The sequence below is a fragment of the Catharus ustulatus genome, chromosome 4 (assembly GCF_009819885.2).
Source record: "Catharus ustulatus isolate bCatUst1 chromosome 4, bCatUst1.pri.v2, whole genome shotgun sequence".
Lineage (NCBI taxonomy): Eukaryota > Metazoa > Chordata > Aves > Passeriformes > Turdidae > Catharus > Catharus ustulatus.
In genome coordinates, this window is record NC_046224.1 from 68539136 (window position 1) to 68553491 (window position 14356).

Consider the following 14356-nt stretch of genomic DNA (forward strand, 5'->3'; position numbering starts at 1 on the left):
ACAGGAAAAGTTCAGGATTCATGTGTGGACACCTTCAGAGTTCATCCCTGGAGGGTATGAGGTTGCTCTGAAGCTCTGCTTGAATCCCCAAAAATGCACATTAGCTTGGATTACAGGCTTTCCCTGCCTGGGGAGCATCCCACTGAGATACCAAAATCCACAGGAGTTCCAAATCCCTGTATATGTTTTTAGGGAAGGGGCCTGGGATCTGAAAGAACAAGTACTTTATATTTCAGTTCAGCATTAGACAGAATTGCCATCAGACTAACAGCAGGGCATCAAAATAGTATTTATTGACCTGGTTTAACCACATCCTACCATTACCTGCACCATGCCAGGAACAAACTGTCAGTATCTTACTAGAATTGTGTTGTTATACAAACAAAGATAAGCACATACTAGCTCAATTGTATTAAAAAATATCTATTAATTTCACCAGAAATATTTACAAGTGACACTTTTTCTTGAAAAGGCTGCTTTAAGCCAGGAAAAAATTACAAATAATAAAGGGAAAAATCTAATAAATTAATTGAAATTCACAATATTTGTCATTGACTGCAAAAGAATCAAAGTTACATTTTTGGTTTTATTTTTTAGGGATAGCCAAGAATCCAAAAATAGTGGTTTGAGTCTAGACACTTATATAAATCTTGTGAAATAATTAATCTGCTCCTGCAGTAACAACAGCTACCCCATTTCCAAACTCATCCATTTAAAAAAATTGTTCTAATAAAGTCTGTATAATTTTAAGTTATTTATGTAGTCATTTATCTATGAGCTACAGTATTTGCTGGTTTATTTAGAATTTATTTCTAGAATAGAAAAGAGAAAATGCATTTTACAATGGCAGAATCTCAAATTCTCAAATGTCATTTACACAAATAGATTTCTATTAGTTCTTAAAAAGTGCCTGTTTATTTCTCCCACTTTGCTCCATGATATAGCCCAAAATTCAGAAAAAGCAGAAAAGTTTATTCTAATAAAGCAAGAGAACTGATGATTTTGGCCCCATGTCTGTAAAAAAGAGATCTGAATGCAGGAAATGTCATCTAAATTAAAGGCAAAAAAAAATAAGTCTCTGGAGTTAAGAAAAAGAAAAATCAACCCAAGAAGCCATTCTAGCAAATCACCATCACCAAAAACGCATGGTTTGCAAAAGGAGTCATTATCTATTAGATACAGAGCTGCTCTGCCAAGCAGAGGAAGCCACCTCATGTCCAGATGTGTCCTGGTGAGGACAGGGTAGCTCCCCAGAAGCACAAGAGTGACATCTAGTGACAGCCACATCCTCCATCTGTTCCCAACTCCAGCCTTCCTAAAAACACCAGCCAGGGCTGCCATCCTCACCTGGAGTGAGAGAGGTTAGGGTTGTACCTAGGTTTAAATGTCTGTATTAAAAAGATGAACATGTATCAGATATCTTCAAATGCTTTCCTTTAATTACCTGAATTAAAAAAAACCCAACAAACTCAAACATGGAGAAAACATGAAAAAATCTGTAATTTTATGATATATAATCTATGCAAAAATTTGTTTAAACCTTCAATACCAGAAATAAAAAGTTCCTCTTGCTATATTAGTGCTATATTGTTCTAATGCAACCTCTAAAGTGCCATGTTCTTGAGTAATTTGCTGTAACTGGGATACAATCCTTGCAAAAGCTGTTCCCAAAATATCATCCTGCATAGCATTTACTTACGCAGCTATAGTACAGAGAGATTTTAAAAAGTCACACACTCAAGCAGTAGAAAATTCTCCCAATCTCTCCAAAAACATAAAAAATGCTCTAGAATTTTAACATTTTTTCCACCAACAGACAGTGCAAGCCTCACTGTGGAGCCACGACTCCATTCAAACTTCTGCAGTTAGTAAAGAACCTGGGACAAAGTGCTTTATTACAAATAGAGCATTATTTTTCTATGGTTCTATACACTGATTCTCTAATAATACATTACAAATAATAAAAAACAGTAATTAAGAGTTTGTTGCTCTTTTCTTATACCCTTCTCATGTTTGTGTACTAGGAAAATGAGTGTTTTTCTCAAAACACTCTCTTCTGTTTATTAGGGTGATCCAACCCCAATCCTTGCTCCCAGAACTGTAGGCTTCATTTTCACCTTTGACTACAAAAATTGCACTGCTGAGAAGTGCAAGGAATCACAAACTGCATCATTTGAGAATTACAATACCTTATTTTATAACTGTAGTGTGTGCAAATCATTATTTCAATTAAATTTAATAGTTACAAGTATTCTCAAACCATGTAGGTACAGTAGGTTCTACAGAAAGTAACATAGATAACCAATGTTCTGAAACTTGAAACAAAAACAATAAATAAAAGTTTGAAGTATTAAAACTAAGACAAAGTAATCCTGTACATTGTACAGTACCTTTTGGTTAAAGCTTCTTGGCAAAAATATACTAACGTGTTCTAAGCATTCCAGTTACAGATGGTTCAATACTAAAATTTCAAGGTTTCCTCATCATGAAAAAAATATTGCATTTGTCCATAGGTGCAGCAGAAGATGCCTCTCTCTGAACAAGGCTTCAGTCTTTAAAAATCCAGAGACAGCAAGTCTGAATTCCAAGGAACCATTACAAAACTCCAATACAGTACTGAGGATGTAGGGTTGTTGTGCATGAGGGGTTTTTGACATTCCTTACTCGCAGCAGCTGCTCTAGAGAGCCCACTGGATATCACTGAGGTCAGCTGGGTCTCCCAGGCCCCCATCAGCCTCCAGGTAATTCATCAGAGCTGTCATGGCAGTGTCGTCGTTCCCACAGATGGCATCAAAGTCCAGCTGAGAACTGCCACCTGCACAGTGAATGAAACAGGAGGTGAGAAGCAGGCATGAGCATTACGAGGCATGGAGAACATGGTAACTTGCAAAACAGAATTGGTTTGGAGCAGCACCTGCCTTTGAAGTCAAAGCAAATATTTCTACGTTAAAAAACCCCTAACTTGACTCCCTTTTAATTTAAAACCATTATGCCTTACTCTGTGTTGTTTGGGTTATTTTTAATTATTTTTTCCCAAACTCTTGTTAGAGAATGCATTTTTTTTCCTTTGTGTTTCTTTTTCAGTGTTTTTCTTTTTTGATTGGTTGGTTTGGGGTTGTCAGGGTTTGGGTATTTAAATTTTTTTAGAAAAGGCTCATAGTTCCACTAGAAGAAAGCTGTAGGTTATAAATAAACAAATCTCTGGTAAATGAGGGAGAAGAAGGAGATGGAAAAATTTCTAAGAACTGAAATACAGGATCAGCATAAACATGACTCTTACATAATTTTGTCTTTTACGTTAAACATAATGCAGTGGCATTTTCCTCTTACAGGGCCAGGGAATCCTATATCCAAACTTAACAGGACAAAAAAAATTCTTTCTGAACCATTTAGAGCAGTCCTTTGTATCAACACTCCCAGCTTGCAGCTAAGAAAGAGGCGAAGTGCTAAAGGACAATAATTTACAAATCCCAAGAAGTTCCCGGACATTGGATTGAAATACTTCTCCCTCCCCATCTCTGTCCTGGAGGGAAAACAGTAAAGTGCCTCATGAAAAGTGTAAGAATGTAATGGCAAACTTTAGTTACAAATGTTGGTTTTTGTCATGAGATTACATCATTGATCAAATTTTGCTGTTTGCCTTGCAGCAATAACAAATCTGTTTTCAGAGCGCTTTCATCTTCAGACAGACAGCCAAATTCCTTTAAAATTTATACACAGTTGTAAAGGGGTGCACTCAGAAATTATAGAATTGATCAGAAATGTCAGCCCCTGCACACCCCAGAATATCCCCAAGAGAAATAAACCTTACTAAGGAGAGGTTCATTACTGGGAAATGGAATAGCACCCTGGGTTTGTTCTGAATTCTCTAGAGCTTCTGTTTCTGAAGGACATAACTGAATCAACTCTTTATTTGGCACCTGGAAGAGCAGAATTGGTAGAAAGGACAGAATTAGATCCTAAATTTAGTCACAAATATTACATTAGAAAAACATCAAAGATTGCTGTCAAATTATAAAGAATGGAATAGTGAAAAATATACATCATCAGGCAGATATTTTGCATTTAGAAACCAATTTTTAGTAGCTCATATAGCACTGGACCTGGCTTAAAAAGAAGTTGTGACTTACACATCTGTCAAAGGTACTTAACAGGGATGGCACTGCCTGAGGGTCTAACTCAGTGTTCAGTAAATAAATGCAGCACCAAATGTACTGGTTTGCACTTTCCACATCTACTACCACAAACTACAAATTCCCAGTGACCTCATGTTTGTCACTGTTGAAGCATTCCAGTTAAGAGACTTAAAAAGCCCTCATACCTCCTAGGGGTGATTAAACTATATTGATCATAGCAGTAGAGCAGGAAGTCATCCTAATAAAAAAAAATAGATATTTTTTTCCCTGATACTTGTTTTATTTAACACATATAGGTAATTTAGCAGGAGAGATTCCTAGGATTGCCTGATCTGTGTATATTCTACCAGGAAATTAATAAAGGTGAAATGCTTTCTAAAAGTATTTTAGGAACAAATGGGATACCAAAGCCCAGGATCAAGAAAAATCTTCAATGAATATGATGAAATTATCCTTATAATGAGACATTACTTGATTTAGAGAGTTCAGCTTAAGTCAAACAACTCTTAAGGAGAAAGATCTGTGGTAACTCAGGGGAGAACAAATCATAAAAAAAAGGGGGAAATCAAAGCAGTTCCTAGACCAGAATAGTGGGGTTTTTCCATAGGAAATGAAAATTGCAGTGAAAAGATAAACTGTTTTTAACAGGAAGGAAATTTGCACTCATAGAAGAGCTGTTGGAGAAGTTTGTTCATGCAGTGTCCAATACAAAATATACAACATATTTCAGTAAAAAGATTTGTTAATTATTCCATAGCTATGGGCAGTAACTATGTTAGCTATAATCTGTAGTATCACAAGCACTATCAGATTTACAAGCACTACTAGATTAGCATAACTACTATTTTTAGAAGAGTAATGAAATACCTTCAAAGTCACAATTTTAAACATTTCAAAACAGCACAGATTTTTTAAAGTGTCTTCAAAAACATTAAGATTAAAAGGACACATTCCCTCACAAAAACAAATCAGGGCAACGTGGCTCACAGGTTTTGAGCTGACATTAACCTTTTCATTTTGGGTTTTAACAGGCAGGGGTGTACTCACATCGCTGCAGTTTATAGTTAAAGCTGGAGAAGGTGACTTTCTGAGAAGATGTGATGGACTTAACTCTCCAGAGGGTGAAGAACGCAACCTAAAATTGCACACGTTTAGTTGATTTACCAGGTCACATCAATCAAACACTGAAAAACAAACTGTGTGGTGCAGAACCCACCCAGTGACAAAGCATGAATCTGATAATTTGAAACAATAATGTCTTAAATTCTCCTGAAGATTCCAACTTATCCTGCTCCAAGTTTTGGTAGCAGAAAACAGAGAAGAGATCAGAAAAGGCCATGGGTGACAATTCCTTGAGCATGCTTTTCTTCCTCTGTTGAGGAAGATGGCAGTGATGTGCTCTGCCAGGCACGAGACTGACATTAATTTTAATGGTATCTCATAATGCTATTGCTCAACCTAAGAAATGTTATATATATATAATACAATAAAAGTGAAACTGGAGTAACCCTCATATAATCATACATCCCTCATCGCTATCTTTACTTAAAAGCCTAATGATGGTGTTATGCATTTATTACCTTTGTAATTCTAATATTTCATTTGCAATTTCGGTTCCTATACTTCCAGCACCAAGAACTGTTCCAGAGGACATTCCAGGTACACTTACTAAAGATTGTTTTACAGCATCTGGAGATAAAAAAAACAAAGCTCAAATAAAACCTTAAACCCAGAGCCCTTTCATTGCAGAGCAAGGATTCATTTTAAAGCAGCTTTTGTTCTAGATATACATATATATATATATATACACACTATGTAAGTACATATTTTCATATATGTATTCAGAAATTATATTATTTTTAAAACTGATTCATGGCAGAGGGTGTTGCAATATAAAGTGAATAATCTGTTTGTGAAAACTGTTGTTCTCCAGTAGTGAAATATATTTATCATTGCCACCTCCAGTGTCTCTCACAGACATTGCAAAGAACTTGAGTTTAAAAAAAAACCCTTGGATTTCTCATCAACTGAAATGAGTTACCGAAAGAACATTTTGAAAAGCAAATATAAAGCCTTGACAGCAAGATAGAACAGCATGCAGAAAGCAGAATCTCTGCATAGCAGAAAAATAGTAAAAAAATATGTTCTGTATCAGTATTGCCCTGTATTTTATAGATAAGCTCAGCAGAAATGCATTTGTTCATAAAACTGGGCAAAATATGAAGGGTTTGTGACAGAAGCACAATATCCTACCAACCAAATCCCCAGCTCTAACAGAAGCTGCTGGAAATTAAAAGTAGATTATATACACTCCTTTTTAGAGTTCTGTGAATTGTATCAGTTAGGACCCTGTAAGTAACTAGACACTGAAAAAGAAGTAGCTTTAAAAAAAAAAATTAATCCTTCCTTGCACACAGCCTAGAATAAAAAAATCCCAGGATTGGATAAATTCAAACTGACTGATCAGGAGATGCAGCTGTGATAACTGTAAGAAGTGACACTTGCCTTCTGCAGGTTGGGAACTGTAGAGGACCTCTTCTTCAGCTGATTCCTTATGACCTCTGAGATTTAAAGAAATTTAAAAAATCCAAAACCACAAAAAGTCAGCAGGTTTTTTTCAAGAGCAAAATCCAGCATATATTTATATTTAATTTCAAAAATACTTTACACAGAACCAAAGCTAATATCCTCCAACTAGGGAAATAGAAGATATTCCTCACATATTTCCATGTTCAATTCTTTGTAATGTTTCTGAGCAGTGGGTGAAATACTAATTTCCACTTACTCTCCAAGTTAAAAAGAAAGCCAGTAGGATTGTCTGTGTTCCATGACAAGGCAATAGGTCTGTCATTTTTAGTGTTAGGAGGGAAATCAGGCAACCAGGAACAAGGACAGGTCAGTGGCTGCCTCATGTCAGCAGCTGCTCCCTCCTTCCCTCCTGCATACAGCTGCAAATGCCCACATCTCCAGGGCAGGCAGAAAAGTGTCCTTGAGCTACTGGCCAGCACAGATTGTCTGAACTGCTCTTCTCTGTTTTCTTGGGGAAAAAAGACATGAGCAAAAGAGGTGGGTGATGCTGACTTAAGGCATGAACCAGAATGGGCAAAAGGCCTCCTTGACAACTTTGTTTAATGGAAATAAAATCTCCTCAGTCCCTGCTCAAAACCCCAGTCACTGACATAGATCCTCAGCAGCACTGGAACAATCCCAATTACAGCTCCATTGCAAGGTGCAGAGAATGAAAAAGAACTACAAATAAAAAGAAGAATTAAACACATGCATTTACTGTCCCTCAGGCTCCACCCTTGCAACCTATCTGGAGAGGATTTTTCTGTCTTGCCTTGCATTTCCACCATCTATCAATTGTGCTCCTCCACCTTCTGACACCTGGGAGTAGGGCACCACTTGGAATTGGGTCAACTGACACACAGAGGGTTGTGAAGACCAGAATTAACTTGACAGTCCCATTTATTCAAATCTACTTTTCTTAAAGATACTTCCTTTCTTTCTTTAACAGGAAACTTTTTCACCTCATTTTCTCCTACTGGGAAATAGCATAGTTTTCAGAGTCAAATCCACAACTTAGGCTTGAAAGAAAAATAGCTGGTAAACACCAAAAAGATGTTTGTCCAGGTTGTTCGGCCCCTTTTTTGTGCAGGGTTGATGTTTTCTAGCTTTGTTCTGCTTTTTAAGCAGGTTATTTTCTGTTAGTGCTAACTGTAATTATGACAAAAAAATGGAGAATCATATAAATTACTTACAATATCACAGTGTTGTTTGATACAATGTACTCCAGCTCTTTGGTCCAAGGATTCATAAAACTAAACCACTGACTCTTTAAAGTAACGAAAGTCCCATCTTTTGCTCTAAATTTGTAGGAATTTGTAAATACTTTTTCTTTATTCTGCAACACTAGATAAGAAAAGCAAAGTTATAATCACCATATTTAAGCTTAGAAAGGTGAAGTTAGAAATAATAAATGTTTTATAGCATCCTAAAACCAAAATGTTCTTTTGGCCAGACGCAGAATAACATGCCAGAACAAATTGGGACCTGCTCTAAAATCAAATTACATAGTTTCAGCAGGATCATAAATCTTACATTAAAAAGCAAATACTGAGTTTCTGCAAACCACTAGGAGACTCATGGCTTGGTGAGCTTTTACTTGTGTCTTTAATTATGTTATCGGACACATCTGCTCCTCAGGATTCCTCCCTCTTCCTCAAAGAATGGAAGCAGAAGGTTTGACAGATGCACTGACATTATTCCCCCACCATTATGGCCCTGCATCCAGAGCCAAGACAACACAACTTTCTCCCTGCTTTTATAACAAGCCTTACACAGGTTTGTCTTAACACAGACACCACAAAGGGCAACGCTGAGGTTGGGTAGTTTGGGTTTGTAGTGTTTTCACTTGCAGTTACACGTAAGTAGTCTGGCAGGACCAGCTATTTTGTACCTTCTTTGTGTTTTTCAGCTAGGTGATTGTGATCATCTTGATGGCAGTACTCATAACAAGAAGTTCCTAGAAGCTCTTGTGGCAGATAACCTAAAATTGCTGTTGCGCTGTTAGAAATAAAAACGTGAACCACAGCGGATTCAAAGCTGTTTTCTTCAGTATCAGATAAAGCAGAACATTAATATTTAAACAAACAGATGCCTGTGTTCATGTTTGGGGAAAAAATATAGCATTAGTACAGCTCTAAAACAACAGCAAATCTTTTTCACAGCAAATTATCTCTTTGCAATGAATGACAATTCAAAGGTAAAGGAAGTATTTAAACATGCAAACCACATGTACACATGAAATATTTCTGTTTAGTGGCTTCCCCTTAGTCAGTCACACGTAATAGTCAATAAAAAACTCAGCAGTTGAAGTTTGCTCTTCCACTCAAAGGAATTACAGTAACTTCACGATTATAAGCTGCACCCTTTTGACTAAAATTTTGGTCCCAACCCAGAAATGCGGCTTATAATCAGGTGTGGCTTACAATCGTGAAATTTTAAACTGACACTTTTAGTCGAAAGAAAAGAAGATTGAAAACAGTAACATTTCCAGTAACAATGAAATTCAAAATGCAAAGTGGTAACTAGGTCTCTGCAACACACAAAAGTCAGTTTCAGAAAGTGCAGAAAATGGGAACTCTGTTCTCACTTCTAATGAAATAATTTGGTACTACTTTTAGATGGAATGTATTTGTTACAAATGGTAAGACTCTCTGAAGTAATAACTTTTGGTTAAATGTTTATTACTTCAGTCATGTGCAAAGCTATGAAGCTCTAACTTGAGATTTTTCTTTATGAATAAATGAGTGCATTTTCTATAGGAAAATACATTTCTATACATTATGCATTATTTGACAAAAAACAAAGCCCAAGTACACATCATTTAACTGCTTCTTGCATAGAGCAGAAAAACATTCTGAAAATTAAAATTTTTGAGAATTCTCAAAAAAATCTCAAAAATGAGAATTCGAATTAGACCTTCCACCCTGTTGGAGAAATTACAGTTTTGACAGAGTATCAGAAAATGGAAGCAGTTGTGTCATTTCTCTTCATGAAAGAACAAAACGCTTACCGTTGATCTACATAAACAAATTTTCCATCCATGGCAAACCGTGTAACAAATTCTGTTGCTTTGACTTTTATCTCTCCACTCTTTTGTGGAACAATGTAAGGGTGTAACCTCCCAATTGCAACAAGACAGTTAAAGTTACTACTGTCCTTTTCTACATCATTTTCCTCTTCTACTCCCACCTCATTAGGAGGCCAGTTCTTCAAATACCCAGTACAGTGAATGGTGCAGTATTTTCTGTGATCTAATAGAAAGAAATTAAATAAGAAGCAGTTATTGTTCAAAGAGTAAACCAAAATACTTATTTTATTCTGTTGGCAACTATATTTCATGCTTATCTACACCAACTGTACAAAGCTAAAGATCATTTTACAGAGTATTTTTCAATTAATTTTGTTCTATTCAATTTGGGCTTACCTGCAGAGAGAGCTTCTAACCCTATATAAGATTTAGGAAGATGAGTTATGAGTGTTGGCAGTTCAAACACAAAAAAAGAAAGCAATAAACCACAGATCACTTTGGGGTTTTATATGGTTTCATATGGATTGGGAATTAAAATTAACCTGTAGCTTCCAAATCAATTTACCTTTGGTGAGCACAATGATCCGAACATACACTCACAGCAGTTGTTGAAAGAATCAGTCAAGAACAACCCAAAGCAATCCAGCTTATTTTCTGCTTATCTCAGGTTTCTGAAGTTTTATGGGAATACAAATATTTTAAATACCTTAAATTCCAGCATACACTGTCATTCATCCCTTTTTGCTCTCTAAATAACACACAAAAACCCTCATACACATCAAGGTTAGACATTCTGTGTCTTTCCAAAAAAATGCCAAAGCATTCTTGACATCTCTATGCTGAACAGGATGCTTTCCATAGCTTTGATTTTCCTCTCTATTACAAAAAACACAGATCAATTCTGCAAAATGAGAAACTGAGTTATCTCACTATGATTTTGTCACAGTTGCTCAGGTCCCTTCCCTCAAAACTGCTTTCCCAAGAAACATTTACAGAAGGTAAATTCTTATCTCACTGAGTTATCTGACACATCAAGGGATACCAAATTCTATTTACTTACAATCATGAGCCTTTTAAAATTTGTGGTGTATCTCAACAGTAACAGGTTGCATTGAAAAACAGAACTTGGAGGATTTTTTCAGGATCAAACAATTTCAGCACACCTTTGCAAAAGTATTAAAACAAAAGCTGGAAATTGCATTTTTAAATTGAAATTTAAATTTTCACTGGAAATTTGACAAGATTATGCTCCTCTATGGAAATACCAAAATATGAACTAAAATAAAATTACTGGAAAAATGAATGGAATTACACTGATAAATTTACCATGAAAAGGGGCAAGAAAGGAAAATTTCTACTTTTAAATACACACAACACAAAAAGTAAATCAAAAAATAAAGTTGGTTTACTTGCTTTTTTCCCTTCAAAATAGTAGAATTTGCAGGCTTTATTCACTCAGTTATCTTCAAGACATAAGTTATTTAGTTTCATTCTTCTGATCTGCTCCAGTTCTTTCAAATACTTCCCTGAGACTTCTCAAATTTGACCACAACATGCTCCTATAGAGCCACTGTGCCTCAGGTTCCTCCCTCCCTCTTTCTAGGAGGGCACCAGGAGGAAAAAGAGCACAATTAGACTGTTTTTCAAAAGGTGTCCCTGGTTCATATCTCCACTGCTCTACAGCTACTTGGGGAGATCAGTAGGAACTAGAAAGTCATTAGTGACTTGGAATTTAAACAAGTTTCAAGAGAGAAAGCCCCCAGTTCATCTCCACTCTTTGAGTACCTTTCTTCTTTGGGTTGGGCAAACACTCCTTCTCCTCTTTGACTGTGGTCCTGCTACACTTTATCCGACAGAAGAAGGAACGTCGAGCACCAGAGTTCAGCCGAGCTGGTCCAGGTTGGAAATCTGTGTGTACTTGCAAGCCAGCTTACAAAGATTTAGTAAAGTAGTTTAAAAACCCCAAAACCAAGCAATAAAACTTCAGAAAACAAGATGCTTTCTGCATTTACCTCCCAGTACATTGTCCTTACTGTTTAGCTGCCTAAATTTTGTCCTTACAATTAAAAAAGTCTAATAGTTTAAATAGGGCAAAGAAAACATGATTGACACAAATTCCAAAATTAGAAAGAGCTACTAAATTATTTTTAAACCCTTCTTTATATTCTTAATAGAATTTTACTACAGATGCTTTATAAACTTTCACCTTGTATTTGATACAAGGAAGAAGTGCAAAGATGCTTATAAAAGCCAGTTATAAAATCGGAATTAGCTGCAGAGTACACAATGCTTTCCTTATCAGAAACAACTGTAAACTAAATAAGGTGTGGTTACATTGGGATTGACACTTAGCATGTTCAGAGAAGACAGTGATTCTTGATATTGAAGTATTTTTTCCCATGTTCGACTACATCAGGTCTTTTGTATTGACAAGACCTAGCAAATACAAGAAAAAAAAGTAGTATGCTGGTAGGAAGAATGTCAGACCACATCCTGGTAAATGCTTAACAGTGATTTCAGCAATTTAACAGAATTTCAGTAATTATGATCTAAAATCAAGTCTTTTCTGGGCTAGGTTTTCAACTCTAAACACATTTTAATCAGCAGATACTCATTCAAATGTTTGTTTCACAGAAATTCCTCAGGCTTCTTCATCCATACATCCATACAAATACCTGAATACCCCCTGACTAATAATTAGATTTATTAACATCTCTTGAAAAAAAATCTGAGCACATCCAGTTCTGACTTACTTTTGCCATCTACAAGCTTCTCCCTAGGTGAGATGTCCGATGAAGAAAGCTGCTCTTTAACTTTTGCAACATCTTTTGGATGCAAGTAATCAAATAAACTTTGTCCAATTAAACTGGCCTATTAAAAAAACAAAACAAAACAAAAAAACAACAAAATGCAAAAGAGATGAGAACCACACTATTTTGGAACAGAATGCCACAGATTACTTATCTCAGGAAAACAACTGTCTACACCACTAAAAAAAAGTCAATACCACAGTTACTCCAAACATCAATATATTGTTTTACATTTCATTTGTCATTGTTTAATATAATTTTTCTTTAAAAAGGTAGTAAAAACAGAGTTTGATACATCATAGTTTGAAGATCAGCAGATTCAGCTGGAGATTAAACAAGCTCTGTACAACCAGACGCTTTATTTATGTTACTAATGCAATTCCTTGTCCTAGCCAAAGAAGGTTATGCCCTCACTAAGTCCACTCACTATTGGGAAGGAAGGAAGAAACAGGAAGGAGGATGAAGTATTCAACTATCTAATGACTCTGAGCTCTAACTTGGTTGGACAAACTGGCCCCACTGAGCCAGGAGCAGGCTGGAAGGAGGGCTCAGCTCACCACAGCACTCCTCAGCAGAAGATATTTACAGGGGTGGCTCTAGCTGGGATGCCTTTACCTACTGCTCACTCTGTTCATCCCAAGTAACTGACCTACCTGCTGCTGTTCTTTTGGAACAGGAAGGAATTCTCACAGAAGTGGGCTGGTTTGGGTTTTCCACTGCTTACCTTCAGCACAGCAGCCAAATCACAGGATAGAAAGGAGCTGTGTTGACAAGCTCTACTCTAGACTCAAACTCAGGATAAACACCAGTCTCCTGCCTTTTCCCAGTTCCCATTTAATCTTAATGGAATGGGAAAATGCTGAGTGCTGCTGAGACAGCCTAACAGCAGCCTTGCCAAAATTTACAGGTGTAACAAATCAGATTAAACTGCAGCATGGGATTCACAACCTAGAACAACTCCCAAAAAAGTTAAAAAATCCATGGGTTTTATTAAAGGCAGCCATGTCCTCTGAATCTCCTTGTCTGGAACAGAGGAGATCTTAAGGGTCTCGAAGTAGGGTATGTCTAATATGAATGACTCCAGAAAGGCATTTTCAGTTCTTGAACAAAATCAGTGTAGAAGATTAAAAAAAAGAAACAACTCTGCTTTATGCTTATTCTCCTACAATGATTCATTTCACTTCAATTAAAAAAGTTTTGCACTTAAAAAAATAGAGATAAAAATGGATCTATGAAAGAGTCCAGATTGGTTATCTGTACATTTATAAAGAAAATGAAGATAGCACAAATGGTTTCAAAGTTACAAAAGTGGACAGATGGCAGCACTGTTTTAGCCTCTGTTTGTGAAACAGAAGTCATTGATACAAGAACAAATTATCATCCCTTGATTATTTGTCCATCATGTTAAACACCAACTAATGGAAGTCACTTCTATTTTTCCAATTTGCCTTATTTTACAGGCTAAGCTGGCTCTCATTCAGTCTGTTTCAGGTTAAGGGTACACACTTGGATAGTTACTGTGGATGATGTGCTATGTGGTGCATCCAAGCATAAAGGCATCACCAAGGAAAGCTTTGATTAACTTCCACTGCTGAACTACCCATTTCCCTTGGCCTAAAAATAATACCCCAAAATCACTTCACTGTGTGAAAGAAAATCTCTGCACACAAAAATTAGGACATCTTCAAATTATCTCTTCCTCTCAGATTAGCAGTTTTCTTAAGGATGATCAGCTAAAATCTGGTGCTGTTCCTCAGGTTGGGAACACTGATGTACTTGCACATATTTTTTTACAGGATATTCAGCTTTCGTCT

At 36.4% G+C, this 14356-nt stretch overlaps 1 protein-coding gene across 4 annotated transcripts in view; it reads right to left on the bottom strand.

The window, feature by feature from the left end:
- Positions 1 to 265: 265 nt before the first annotated feature.
- The window catches only part of ARNTL2 (aryl hydrocarbon receptor nuclear translocator like 2), a 32091-nt gene continuing 18000 nt past the window's right edge, over positions 266 to 14356 (bottom strand). For 3 of the 4 annotated variants that reach the window (XM_033057480.1, XM_033057478.1, XM_033057481.1), the window contains 10 exons: positions 12486 to 12603; positions 11518 to 11661; positions 9715 to 9955; positions 8596 to 8702; positions 7898 to 8048; positions 6642 to 6697; positions 5717 to 5825; positions 5184 to 5271; positions 3812 to 3920; positions 266 to 2815 (listed from right to left, as the gene is read on the bottom strand). In XM_033057480.1, coding sequence (XP_032913371.1) covers positions 2679 to 2815; positions 3812 to 3920; positions 5184 to 5271; positions 5717 to 5825; positions 6642 to 6697; positions 7898 to 8048; positions 8596 to 8702; positions 9715 to 9955; positions 11518 to 11661; positions 12486 to 12603 — 1260 coding nt within the window. In that variant the 3' untranslated portion in view covers positions 266 to 2678. The remainder of the gene's footprint in view (positions 2816 to 3811; positions 3921 to 5183; positions 5272 to 5716; positions 5826 to 6641; positions 6698 to 7897; positions 8049 to 8595; positions 8703 to 9714; positions 9956 to 11517; positions 11662 to 12485; positions 12604 to 14356) is intronic. The other variant, XM_033057479.1, reaches the window with a different exon arrangement.